We start from the raw sequence: 15,089 nt of genomic DNA, 5'->3' as shown, positions 1-15,089 counted from the left end.
TGTTTTTCAAATAGACATCTTTCAGTTGGAAGATGGATAACCAGCACAATTGTGTTTATGATAGTGTCTCTAATTTAATTCATTTGACTGTTTTTCAAATAGATAACTTTCAGCTGAAAGATGGATAACCAGAATAATTGTGTTTATGATATTGCTTCGAATTTAAATCGTTTGATTGTTTTTCAAATAGACATCTTTCAGTTGGAAGATGGATAACCAGCACAATTGTGTTTATGATATTGTTTCGAATTTAAATCATTTGATTGATTTTCAAATAGACAACTTTCAGCTGGAAGATGGATAACCAGCACAATTGTGTTTATGATAGTGTCTCTAATTTAATTCATTTGACTGTTTTTCAAATAGATAACTTTCAGCTGAAAGATGGATAACCAGAATAATTGTGTTTATGATATTGCTTCGAATTTAAATCGTTTGATTGTTTTTCAAATAGACATCTTTCAGTTGGAAGATGGATAACCAGCACAATTGTGTTTATGATATTGTTTCGAATTTAAATCATTTGATTGATTTTCAAATAGACAACTTTTAGCTGGAAGATGGATAACCAGCACAATTGTGTTTATGATAGTGTCTCGAATTTAATTCATTTGACTGTTTTGAAAGTTGTCAAATAGACAACTTTCAGCTGAAAGATGGATAACCAGAATAATTGGGTTTATGATATTGCTTCGAATTTAAATCGTTTGATTGTTTTTCAAATAGACATCTTTCAGTTGGAAGATGGATAACCAGCACAATTGTGTTTATGATATTGTTTCGAATTTAAATCATTTGATTGTTTCTCAAAGAGATAACTTTCAGTTGGAAGATGGATAACGAGCACAATTGTGTTTATGATATTGTTTCGAACTAAAATCATATGATTTTCTTTTTCAAATAGACAATGTTTAAATGGAAGATAGATAACCAGGACAATTATGTTTTTAAGGGCATCGTGATGTCAAAGAGCTCGATTTAACAATCCGCGGGAGGATGGACGGAATTCTTGGACTCAAATTTTTGACCTCATGGAATGGCAGAAGGATGGGAAAAAAGTCACTTAACAGTATATATATATATATATAGAGAGAGAGAGAGAGAGAGACGAGACGTTGTATTTTTAATTTTGTTTTATTCTCTCTTTAATATCCATCTCGGGAGCAATTTATTTACAAGTAGACGCAGCGCGACACAAAAGCAGAAGTAAGAAAAAAGCGTAAAACAAAATGATCACTAATCTTATATAACATAGGATTTCCGGCCACGCGCCGATGGAATACATGTTTTGACCTCTGATAAGGGCAAATAAGAGAATATTTTTAGAATGAAGATACTATGGGCTAAATTAAAATAAAATCTTGGAAATTAATTAAATGGAAATTAGAATTTATATATATATATATATATATATATATATATATATATATATATATATATATATATAGAGAGAGAGAGAGAGAGAGAGAGATAATGAAAAACGGAAGAAAGAAACAAAAATAAAGAAGAGAGGAGAATGAATTTTTCGTGAAGAAATAATCGGCAATGTTGGTTGTCTAATTGCAAATGAGTCTCAAGGGTTTAGTAGAGGTTCTTAGGATTGTTGTTCTGAATTTGCTTAGTTGCAACATTGTCGTTCTTATCTAATTTATCAAAAAAATCTGGTGGACAGCTTTTTAAGGAATTCACTAAGAATGGATAATGGGATATTTTTTTTTTGTCAATATTCCATACAAATCACAGCATACTGATTATTTGCCTCACTGTCCTTTTTTGAAGAGATTTTAATTCTTGTATTAGTTCCTTAGCTACAGTCATCTAAACGATAAGTGCATGAGAAATCAGCAATATTAAGATGGTTTTAAAAATGAGTAGATTTTTTTTTATTTCTCTTTTAAATCCTAGAGCTCAATTGCATTAAAATTTTCTCAAAAACAATAGGTCTACACTGTTTATGTATAAAACACTTTTCGCTAATCATGAACATCCAATTAAATAAGAGATTTTATTGAAATTAAAATTCAGCAGGAGGAGGGAAATCTATGTATGTAACTTCATCCTACGGCCTCTCCAAACGCCTGCAAATCCCCACTGTCTCTTCGCTTTAGCTGTATTCTACTACCAACTCACTACTACACGACTGACTACTCCACACACGACTCGATGTTGCTTCTACAATAAATTCCAGGATTCGGCACACAACTCAATTCAGCAAACGCTTCAGCTCCACTCAACACCTGCGTTTCACTGGACTAATCCAACTAATTTACTGTTGAATCGCTATGTGACTTTAAACCTCTCGACGACACTATACATGCTTGTCTTCAGATTAGACTGCCGGCCTTTTATAATTCCTGGAGCCGGGTAGAGAGGGTTCTGGAATAATCAGGCATATCTTGGTTCCTATTGGCTCTATCGTCAAAATTCTGGAAGATTCTAGTGTTATCTATTTTGGCGACAAAGTCGCCAAATTCGTCGCCAAGTTTTGGATCAATGATTCTGCATCCAATCAGCATCCAACAGAGCTCACCGTAAAACGATATTTCCAGTGATTGAACTAATCGTGTTGGGAAGCAACATTGCAGATTTGTAACAATATGTTAATAAGTGCTCAATTTGTCCAGAATAAAGCCTTCTTTTATTTTGTTCAATAATTTTCAATTCTCACCTTAAAAGGGAAAATGAAAAAGATACTATTATAGATTATGTTCAAATTTTCAAAACTTCCTTCAGTTACAAAGAATACTACGCTGCATATTATCAGAATTTGTAATAAAAGAAGAAGAATTAAATATTAAAATTTAAAAAGACGAAAATTATTAAAAGACTTTTTTATTAACAGTACATATTTTATTAACATACTGCAAGAATCGTATTTAATCAGAAATTTGTAACCTAATCAAAAAAATTTCTTTACTAATGCATTTTTAAAAATAATTAATTAATTAATCGTTTGATAATGAGAGAATAGTGTGACTCATCATTGTTAATTATGATACAGATTTAATGACTCGAGTCTTCTTTTAAGGCAACTGGAATACAGACGAGATCGACGCTTTCGGTGCCTTGAACTGTGTTACTGCAGCGGTCCTCGCGGCTGTGGATTATCCGGCCACTCAGGTATGTGGTCTTAAAGTTGTGGCCGACATCAGAGGAACCACCCTACAACATATGAGGAGTCTCACACCCAGATTTTTGTACCTGTTGTCCAAAGGTCTTCGAGTAAGTTTCCGCTCACAAACAATGGAGGAATGGATTGTTTTTCTTTCATAAAATGAAAAATCTTCTTCGTTGTTTTCTTTCATCTTTTGTTGTTTTAGTATTTCATAAAATGTAAAAGAATGAAAAGAATCTCATTTCTGTATTAAGCGCATACCATTGGCGAATATAATTTAAGAAAGAGCCTATTACAGTGCGATCTTTGGAGGCTTTTACTTTCTCGTAAAGTATAACAATCGTCAAAAAATTTGATCATGAGATTTTGAGAAATCTACTTGTTGTAGACCTCTCTGATTTCGAAAAACACATTTCAGGGAAACGTCGGTCTCTCTGTCTGTGACAAAGATAACTCAAAACGATTTGACTCAGACAGATGAAATTCGGCTTACGAGCTTCATACTAAATTTGTATGTTTCTATCAAATTTTGAACTAAATCCTCTCAGAGGAAGTCATTCTGTTTGGCTGTTGGAATATAATTTAACATGATAACTACAAAAAGAGAGAGCTGGTAGATCGGTTCACAGATTTAACATCTACAGTCTAGCCACCTATCAAATTTTGAGCCAAATCCAACAAAGGATTGACTGTTTTTTGGTCTACATTTCCAAAAACACGTAAACGCGATAATTTAAAGACGCAATGACTTAAATATATGATTTATTAAGTGATTTAGTGAGTATAAGTGCATATTTATGTCAAATATTTTGTGTCGGTTGGTAAAAACGCGCCTAAAACACAAATTCGATTTTCGGACCCTGTTAACCACATACTAGGGAATAATAGCCAAGTAACTCGCCAAGGGTGATACGATAGATTCGGCAAACATACTAAATTCATTTCATAAATATTGTACACTAATGCTATGCAAAGCGCTCCCCGGGATAACATTTTTATTAGAGTGAAAGTTATGGAAAGTGTTATTGTATTCCCACTGCGGTTTTTTTGGTGATTATGTGTTAACACATGGTGAACACACAATTACCTTTATTTTTAAATTATTACAATACATAATTCAATTTTCTCATTTTCAGAAGATAATTTTTAATTTATTACAATACATAATTAAATTTTCTCATTTTCAGAAGATAATTTTTAATTTATTACAATACATAATTAAATTTTCTCATTTTCAGAAGATAATTTTTAATTTATTACAATACATAATTAAATTTTCTCATTTTCAGAAGATAATTTTTAATTTATTACAATACATGATTAAATTTTCTCATTTTCAGAAGATAATTTTTAATTTATTACAATACATGATTAAAGTTTCTCATTTTCAGAAGATAATTTTTAATTTATTACAATACATAATTAAATTTTCTCATTTTCAGAAGATAATTTTTAATTTATTACAATACATAATTAAAGTTTCTCATTTTGAGAAGATAATTTTTAACTTATTACAATACATAATTAAAGTTTCCCATTTTCAGAAGATAATTTTTAATTTATTACAATACATAATTAAAGTTTCTCATTTTCAGAAGATAATTTTTAATTTATTACAATACATAATTAAATTTTCTCATTTTCAGAAGATAATTTTTAATTTATTACAATACATAATTAAAGTTTCTCATTTTCAGAAGACATTGCCTAAACTCCAATTATGGTATTGTATGACACAAAACATACATACAAAAGATTTTTTAAAAAATAAAGACATTTAAATTTAAATCTTAGAAAAACGTACTGAGAATTTAAAATCGTAAACACATAATTTTAATTCATTAAAATCATTTGAAAAATTTAAATAATACCTGCATCCAATCTTAAAATCATTAAAAATATATTAAGAACTTAAAAATATATTAAATTGTATGCTCTTACACTCGACAGAATTAAAAGGAATATGTGAATATTAAGACGTTTAAATGAAATAAATTCGAAATTTATGTAAAGCAATAAATATTTATTTGTTTATGAATATTAAATAATTGATATTTTTGATATAATTAAGTTTAAACAACATGTTTTCAATTAAGTGATTACCTTTAAACATATTGATGGGTACAGCAAAGTTTATAAAATGATTTGTGACTTTATAAATAAAACAGCACACAACAATGATCTCCGTCAGGAGTTTAAACTTGAAATGTAAAACTATTGCGCGAACAAGATCAAGATATATCTTTAGAATTTAAACGATTCATTTTATATTATAAATAATGAATATATATTTAATTTGCATTTTCCCTTAATTTTGTTTTAATATTTAAAGCAAGAATCTGACATATGATTATAATATTCAAATTTTGAGTGGAAAATAGGAAATACAGAACTTTAAGATCTTCATCATTAGAGTTTATTTTTAGTTTACTTTTACGATTACTTTACCTTTATCATTGAATCTAAAATGTTTATTAACTTCGAAAAGTGTGATGTCAGTTCGTGGTCTGTGTCATCAGTTCCAATAAAATCATAACACGTAAATCAGTAACTAAACCGGAGAAAAAAAAACCAGACTTTTTGATTTGATAAAGACAATTTAAGTTTTGATATTCACAAATTTAACTAAGAATATTACATATTCCAATATACAGAATTTCTGTATCTTCTTAATCTCAATATATATAGATTTGAAGAAAGAGTTGTACCATGGGACAATTTTGAAAAGAATATTTTTTTAACTGTGATAAACTTTAAAAGCTGTACAATTCAAACTTTTTTCAAACCAGTCATTTAATAAAAGTACTACTACATATCATTTAAGAAAAGGTGTAATAAGGTTTTCTTTTCTATTTTTGTATTCTTGCAAATATTCCAAGATGTAACATTAAATCTTAAAATTGGGGCTGGAAACAAAATAAATAAATAAAGGCTCATATTTCTTACAAAAAGAAAGAAATATTTTTTAAAACACATTCAAAACTAAATATAGTAATATAATTAAAACTAACTGGTTAACTAATATATAATTATATTGTTAATATGATTATTGCCAATCTTGGCATCTTTGATAACAGAAAGAAAAATATATTCACTTAATTTTTTTTTCTAAATAAAATTATTTCAGAAATTATAACTATAAAGTCGATGCCCTATCATTCGGATATCTTTTATCCGATTAAAAACTCTGCTATCCAATAGAATAAAAACAAATGTTTTGAAAAAATGCTATTGGATAATCTTTTTTATGCTATTGGATAACTCAGAGATTTATTTTTAAATGGTATTTTTGAACTTGGCGCCTTTAATAAATGTTTTTAAAAACTGATTAGGTTTTTCTCGATATTTTTAGATGGTATTTTTTATCATGTCATATCTTTATTCCAGGATACTCTGCCAATCCAATTTAAAGGCATACATCTTATCAATTCTTCATCCATATTTCGATGCCTTTGGGCTGTTATCCATATTTTTCTAAGCGAAAAAATGAGAAAGCGGGTAAGTTAATTTAATCATACAAATTAGCTGTTAAGCTGTCCAATTAGAGTAGATGTCTTGTGCATATTAAACCATGTTTGCCTTAAGTAAAACTGTTTAATTGAATTAATAATATAGGTATTATACAAGATAATAGAAAACGTTTCCTTGCATTTAATTTTCAAAAAATATAATGTTTGGATCGCGAGTTCGCAAATTGTACAGACTAAGTCTATCGAAAAGGATACCGACGTGATCTGATTGGTTTAAGCCTTGGCATCTTTTTGGCAATGTTTTTCACTCATAATAGTGTAGTTTTCCCTTATTTGGCTCAAACCTTGTTCCTTTCATTAGTTTTATGGAAGATACGAGTGAATATCAACACGAGCTAATTTTTATTGATATAATTGTTTTCTCTAAATATTACTAGTAATACTACTAATACTAATTATTATTATTATTAATAATAAATATTACTAATAATACTAGTAATACAAGTAACTAATGTTGTTTATGCACAGAAGTATGAAAACTAAATGAAAGTAATTACTCAACATATGATGCAGCAATGAAATAATTCTTATTTTTCTATGATTTTTGTTCCTTTATTAGATAATTTATGCAGTTATTGAAACTTGTTGCTGACTTTTGTTACTTTCCCATCAACTACATATGGTAGGAGGCATTAATATTACATGTACCAAAAGTATAAATATGTAAGCTTTAACGGAATATGTGGTTTCGTCGCTAATTTCTCTAGTTATATCAAAGTAATATTAAGAAGATAAACACACAAAAAGATTTTTAATAAATTGTAATTTTTATATTTCCTGAATTTACGTTTCAGGATTTGATCTTTTCTGCTGTATATATGTTCCAGATTAATATTACATGTATTTCAGTATGGCATCTTTTGCCAAAAAGATGCCAAGGCTTAAACCAATCAGAGCACGTAGGTATCCTTTGCCATAGACTTAGTCTGTACAATTTGCGAACTCGCGTTTGGATCTTTATTTAATTTCATACAGTCACGTGCTGAAAATTACATATTTATATATATTTAATTTAAAATTATAGTTAACTTATTTTTTAATTCGAGCTTATGTCAATATGATGGCAACGCGTTGAGTGAAGTTTTTTTTTTCTATTTAACGTGCAATTCGCTCGTGCAACTTAAAATTTATTATTATTTTGCGCAAAATAAATTGTTGAAAAATGTGATTAAATTATTTTTTAAAAAAATTAATTTGTTCGTTAAAATATTAGTATAATTGAAAAGATTATTTTTTAAATTTCAATATGATCTAAAAATCAATTTTGTGCTGTAATATTTTCGAAAGTTATAGCGAAAAATTTCTGGAATTTCGCTTAATTTTCAATTAACTCCACGATTCACATTTTTGGCCTTTGAAGTATATACGTGCCAAATTTGGTAGCTCTAGGTCGAACGGTCTGGCCTGTAGAGCGCCAACATACGCCCACACACACACACACACACACACACACACACTCACACACAACCATACACACACAATCTCTCTCTCTCTCTCTCTCTCTCACACACACACACACAGCCATATACACACAATCTCTCACTCTCTATCTCTCACTCTCACACACACACACAACCATACACACACAATCTCTCTCTCTCTCACACACACACACAACCATACACACACAATCTCTCTCTCTCTCTCTCACACACACACACACACACACACAACCATACACACACAATCTCTCTCTCTCTCTCTCTCTCACACACACACACACACACAACCATACACACACAATCTCTCTCTCTCACACACGCGCAATCACACATATTGAGCTTTATGATAAGTATATATTATTTCTTGGGAAAACGATTTTGTTGGTTGGCGTAACGTTGGAATGGCTAAGCAGTTTCCCCTGATTCAATCTGACTCCCATTTCGAGTCAGTTTGATTCACAAGTTTAAAAGACTTCTGAACTGGAAATCCCAGCCTCCATTGCATCATCTCCATTGGTTTAAGGTTTGCAGTGGGTGACTGGATCTCAATTGGAGTAAGGATCATGATGTAATTATAAATAGAAAACCTTGGTCCTTGGTCCAATGTGAATCAGGCATGGAATCTATTTCACATTTCAAGATTTCAAATAGATTAACTGCTGTATTGAAGGCGATAGATATTTCCATTTCAGAGTTAAGATGAAAGAAGTGTTTACTTTTATGATATTGCGTGAAATTATTCCATTGAAAATCTAACGAAGCCAGATAATGTATCAATATATCTTGGGCCTTGAAAGAATTTCATTACCGGAACTTCCTAACGTTAGAAGAGGGTCAAAATTCTTATATAAAATTCATTAAATCTTTTAGAAGAGTTAAAAATTGCAGTGAAAAAAGTCGGGAGTCTTCTTAGCATTCTTCATGAAATGTGGCAGAATTTTGCAGCTAACAGTGTGGTTATGAATCATTTAGATTTCCAGTTCTTTACAGATAATTTGGCAGCTGTTGGCTCACAATATTAAAGAAGTAATGTCAATGAACTTTCATGAGCCTTATTTTATCATAAAAAATGAAAGTACTATTTGAAATTATTATGGCTTATTAAAAATAGAATATTCTGATGGCTCATTGTATAAACAAAGTGGAGAAATTAGCTGGTAAAACAAATCCAATTATTTATATTGGGGGCTGTGACTAGATTTTATTTTGTGATACCTTTAGAAATGGAGAATTGTAACATAAGACCGGTGACCATTAATGATGCATTATTTAATCATAAGCTTTTATATGAAATGAAAATTTCCGAAATCGATACAATGGTTGTGGCTGGGGAATTCCTTTGGGGTGTTTCCCATAGAGAATATACAGTGAAGTCGTTTTTTTGTTTTAATTTTTCGTTAAAAAAAATGAGGGCTTTAAAAGAGCAGGAGACTGGCTATGGCATAATTAGAGGCGCTTTCAAAAATCGGAGCAATCAAACCAGCGGTTGAGGCTGGGAACTTGGTTCTTTGATTGTCCTTATTATTTTAAATATTTAGATATTGAATAATTGTTTAGGAAAATTTGAATTTTTCTGAGATTTAATTCGAAAATTATTCTTGAGATCAGAGTTATTTGGAACAATGAATTCGATACTGGTTTTTTTAAAATTATGTTGATAATAAATAAGTTGCATCCCATACTATATGCCCAGATTTTTAAACCTGCAGGATAATAAGCCGTAAGGATAATTTTAAACCTGCAGGATAATAAGCCGTAAGCATAATTTTCCTAATAGGATGATAAATATAGAAGGATGGGATTTTTGAAATGGCAATTTATTGTTTTTATAATTTTAGAACGTTTGGATGTTCATGTCATTTGAACCATAGATTGTTTTTCAAATTTCAACTTCATAAAAATGATGGTTCAAAAATGTGGTATTGCTAAAGGTTTTTGATTTTGATATGTAGTTTGTCTTTATATTTAATTGAGAAATTATTATAAATTTTCTTCACTGGCTGTTTTCGCAGTTCCTATTATTATTTTTTATAAAATTAATATTTAAATGTTGATGTTTATAGTGCCGTTCGAATTAAATTTCCTTTCTGAAGATTTTAAAAGGTTTAATTTTACAATTAATACAATACAATAATTACATACAATTTAATTTATTTTCATTTAGAGTAGAGTTATACATTTGATTATCTGATTTTAACTCGACAGTAGGTGGACAAGGTTTTAAGAGACATTGATATTTTGTAATAAGGCTGAAGAAATAGAAATGAAAGATCAATGATAACACTGCCATCAACTAAAAATCACGCTTTGATTTTAGGAACTTAGTTGATAAAAATTGGGACGATGAAAGAAGAGTGCAACGACATTTGATGAATCTGATTTTAACTTGGCAATAGGTAGACGCGGCTTTAAGAGGCATCAGATATTCTGTAATAAAGTTGCAGAAATAGGAGTTTAAAATCAATGAAGGGCAATACTATCAACTAAAAGTCACATTAGAATTTTACGCGAGTTCGCAAATTGTACAGACTAAGTATATGACAAAGGATACCGACGTGCTGTGATTGGTTTAAGCCTTGGCATCTTTTTGGCAATGTTTTGCACTCATAATAGTGTAGTTTTCGCTTATTTGGCTTCATCCTTGTACCTTTCATTCGTTTTATGGAAGATACGAGTGAATATCCACACGATCTAATTTTTAATGATATAATTGTTTTCTCTAAATATTACTAGTAATACTGCTAATACTAATTAATAATAATAATAATAAATATTACTAATAATACTAGTAATACAAGTAACTAATGTTGTTTATGCACAGAAATATAAAAACTAAATGAAAATAATTACTCAACATATGATGCAGTAATTAAATAATTCTTATTTTTCTATGATTTCCGAGTCTTTATTAGATAATGTATGCAGTCATTGAAACTTGTTGCTGAACGTTTGTGACTTTCCCATCCACTACATATGGGGAGATGATTACTTAATGTCCAAAACGTATAAATATGTAAGCTATAACGGAATATGTCATTTCGTAGCTAATTCTTTTAGTTATATCAAAATAATATTAAGAAGAAACACACACAAAAAAAATGCTTTTAATAAATTGTAATTTTTATATTTCCTGAATTTAGGTTTCAGTATTTGATCTTTTCTGCTATATATGTGTTCCAGATTAATATTACATGTAAACCTTAAAAAATAAGGGGGGGGATTAACAAATTTTATTTATTTTTATAAAAATATATTTCTGTTGGGCATCTCTTTGGCAAAACATTGCCAAAAAGATGGCAAGGCTTAAGCCAATCACAGCACATCGGTATCCTTTGTCATATACTTAGTCTGTACAATTTGCGAACTCGCGGAGTTTTTTTTTACATAAAAGTTGAGGTGATTAAAGAAGAGAACAGCGATTTGTTAATGTAACAATAGGATTGACGAGGTTTCTGGAGACATTAAATATTTTGTGACAAAGTTGTAGAAATGGGAATTGAGAGTAAATGATGGCAATATCATCAACTAAAAAGCACATTAGGAGCTTAGTTGATAAAATTTGAGATAATGAAAGAAGAGAGTAACCATCCTTAATTACACTATTAATTATTTGTCTAGAACCAGTTTAAAGATGAAAACGCCTACAACCACTTATAAAGTCTTCAGGTAAAGGTTTCATAAAGTCTTTTTTAAAAAGTAATAAATAATTGATAATAATAATTTCGATAAAGTAATTTTTCTTTAATTTTCCATTTTATGCTGTTGTTCTAGTAGCACACATATATTGTATAGTAATGCATGACATTAATTGCAATATTTTATTATGTTTTTGAATATTAAATTATATAATATAATATTAGTTCGGGATAAAAGAAATCCATTATTTTTTAGATAGATGGTTGTAGAGATCGATATCTCGTAAAGTATCGATCAAACAATTTCAGATTTAGGCTCGTTGGAAATGTGACATTTCACACTAAAAAAATTCTGTTGCTGTTTTTCTTTTGGTCTATTTAATTGTGAGTTACAGGTTGTTAAAAATGGAAGTCAACAAAATGAATATTCGGTACATTTTACAGTTTTTCTTTGATAAAGGCGAAACTGCAAGCCAGGGGGCTGAAATTGTGAATGGTGTTTATGGTCCCGATAGTGCAATAGCCAATGACGTGCAATTTTGATTTCGTCGATTCCGTTCAGGTATTTTTTATGTTAAAGAGGATGGATCGAATTTCGACCTACGAAGCCTTGGCTAAACGGAATGAAATTTACCCATTTTTTTAAACGGATGGTGACTGGGGATGAGAAATGAGTCACGTACGGCAACACTGTACGAAAACGATCGTGGTCAAAGCTCTGTGAAGCATCTCAAATGATAGCCAAATCAGGACTAACAGCCAAGTATATCCTGCTATGCATTTGATGGTACTGAAAAGGAATAATTTATTATAGGTTGCTTCCATAAGGTCAAACATTAAAATTTGGATCTCTATTTTCAACAACTGGAACGTTTGATTGACCAGAAATGGCCAGAATTGACCAACAGCACAGGTATTGAGTTCCATCAGGACGCACATGTCTATAGTGGCTCGCCAGGAACTTCAGGAGTTTGGTTGAGAAGTTTTGATGCATCCACCATATAGTTTGAATCTGGCACCATATTTTTCTTGCATTGCAAAACTTTTTTAGCGATAAGAAATTGGCATCAAGAGAATTTTTTCTCCTATAGAGGACAAGACTTCTATGAGAGAGGCATTATGAAGCTATCTTTAGAATAGCAACAAAATATAAAACAAAATGGTGCATATTTGACTAAAATTGGTAATCTGAAATATGTTAAATGAGGTTTTGAAGTTCAATTAAAATAATGGATTTCTTTTTTCCCCAACTTGATATCACACAATATTGTATAACATTATGCTATTATGCAGCAAGATGTTCTGCTTGGGTGTATGCACTTTCAACTTAAGTCTTATTGATCATTTCTTGTTTGAATAACTAGAAAGATAGCATTCACAATGTCAATATGTTACTTTATTTTCATTCTTGCATCTTTCAGGAAACAAAAACAAAAGTATACTAATCATTTTGCTGATAAATTATTTTTTACCTATATTTCAGGTCCACTTTCATGACGACAGTATGGAGAGCTTGCACAAATTCATCTCAAGAGAAATTTTGCCCAAGGAATACGGAGGAGATTATCCCAAATTTGACCCAATCGAGTTGGGTTCTGCGGAACTGGAGAAATTCTTTCCCAAATATTTAGAACTAGCACGTGGCGGCTACATAAAAAATTAGATACTGAAAAAAAATTGGATTTAATACTGTAATATATATATATTTATTTAGGACATTGACTGAGATATGCGTGAAGAACATTATAAAACTGTGAATATATCTTACTGGTATAAAGATTTCGGAACACATATCATTTCACACCTAAGTATGAATCTGTGGCTTAGCAACTGGAATGTAAGAAAGGTAAAGATGTCTGTCCCAGGCGTTCTTAGTACAAGCACTGAAGAAAGAAGATAGTGTTAAATGCTTTTCTAAAGCCAAAATGTGACAATGGGCTTAAAAGTGGAATGAAATTAAAAGGTCGTAACATGATAATATTTTAAATTTGATTTGCCTATGTTTATATAATTTTTAAATATCAAATCTGAATTATTATGATAACATGCATATAAAATTGCATTTAATATCGCCGAAATGTGTTTGCAGGAGATAAAACAATGAAAATTTTATATAAAGTATTTTTATGTGTTTAACGTAAGTCGAAAACGTCGTTTACAAAACAATCACAAAAAACGCGTACGTTATTTATTTCAAAATAAAGTTTATGTTTTATATTATCTGATTGCAAATGTCACTCACTTTATTTGAGTCCCAGATTCTTCGCAATAAAGTAGATATTCTTAACAAAAGCATGAAGCTTATTTTTATGGAATGTTACAACAGCGTTGCCACTTTCACTAAACTAAAAAAAAAATGTTACAAAGTTGCCATTCACTTAAAATTTTGAATTGCAAATTAAATTTCTATTTTTAAATGATTTTTTAAAAATAATCTAATCATGTTTATCAGCAATTTAGCTCGCACGAAATACAAATAAAATTTGACCTGCGCGAGAACGTTACGCGTGCATTGGAAAAAAATTTGATTTTATCAAAGAATTGACATCACATTGACAAAAATTAAAAAAATAAGTTAAATATTATGGCAAATTACTTTATGATACGAAATAAATATAAAGTATCATTTTTCTAAAAAGTAAATGCAAAATATAACAACGTGATTTAAAATTAGAGAAAATTGTGCGGAAAAAAATTAATATTATTGAAAAACTAATTGCTTAAACTCTAAAGTGATGTTAAAATAATTATTTCGTTATAATTTACTTCGAAAATATTAAGGAAACTCTTAACTCTTCGAATAATTTTGATGAAAGGATATGAAAGTTTGAGAAACCCGTTCTTAGTAAGCACCTACTGCATAAGTAGTAACTACACGTCAAATGTGGTAACTCTAGATTCAGTGGTCTGCTCTATAGAGTGTTTGAATCATTTTTTAGCATCTTGTATTTGCCTCATTGAATTCACAGATAATAGAATAAAAACATCTACATATTATTAATTTGTTTTGAGAGCTGTTTACTTTGGGTTATTCACTGTTGAAGATCAGGGGCGATAAATTGTATTATATCCCTAGCGCCTCTTACTCTCGCTTTGCCACTGATATGAGGTAAAAACCTGCAAGTGTATACAAATAAATATGTATATATATATATCCCCTGTTTCACAGATCTTGGTTTTAATCCTACCTTGCTTGTAAATCATTAATTACTATACTTATAGCTTTCTATGGTTTATATTTTAAGAACGTCAACATAACTTCCTTAGAAATATGATACTGTTCTTCGAAAGACATTATTCATTGAACAATATAAATTCAGTTATGATGATAAAATTGCTTGTGTTTTCTAAATAATCTGCAAAATAT

General features: G+C 29.8%; 1 protein-coding gene across 3 annotated transcripts in view; it reads left to right on the top strand.

Annotated features, from left to right (window-relative positions):
* Positions 1 to 13,942, top strand: part of LOC129976398 (clavesin-2-like) — a 56,564-nt gene extending 42,622 nt beyond the window's left edge. For all 3 annotated transcript variants that reach the window (XM_056089936.1, XM_056089935.1, XM_056089937.1), the window contains exons 4-6: positions 3,029 to 3,222; positions 6,503 to 6,613; positions 13,206 to 13,942. In XM_056089936.1, the coding sequence (XP_055945911.1) occupies positions 3,029 to 3,222; positions 6,503 to 6,613; positions 13,206 to 13,385 (485 nt within the window). In that variant the 3' untranslated portion in view covers positions 13,386 to 13,942. The remainder of the gene's footprint in view (positions 1 to 3,028; positions 3,223 to 6,502; positions 6,614 to 13,205) is intronic.
* The last annotated feature ends 1,147 nt before the right edge of the window (positions 13,943 to 15,089 follow it).

Source organism: Argiope bruennichi, chromosome 7 (genome assembly GCF_947563725.1).
Source record: "Argiope bruennichi chromosome 7, qqArgBrue1.1, whole genome shotgun sequence".
Classification (NCBI taxonomy): domain Eukaryota; kingdom Metazoa; phylum Arthropoda; class Arachnida; order Araneae; family Araneidae; genus Argiope; species Argiope bruennichi.
This window is presented reverse-complemented; position numbering and strand designations above follow the sequence as displayed.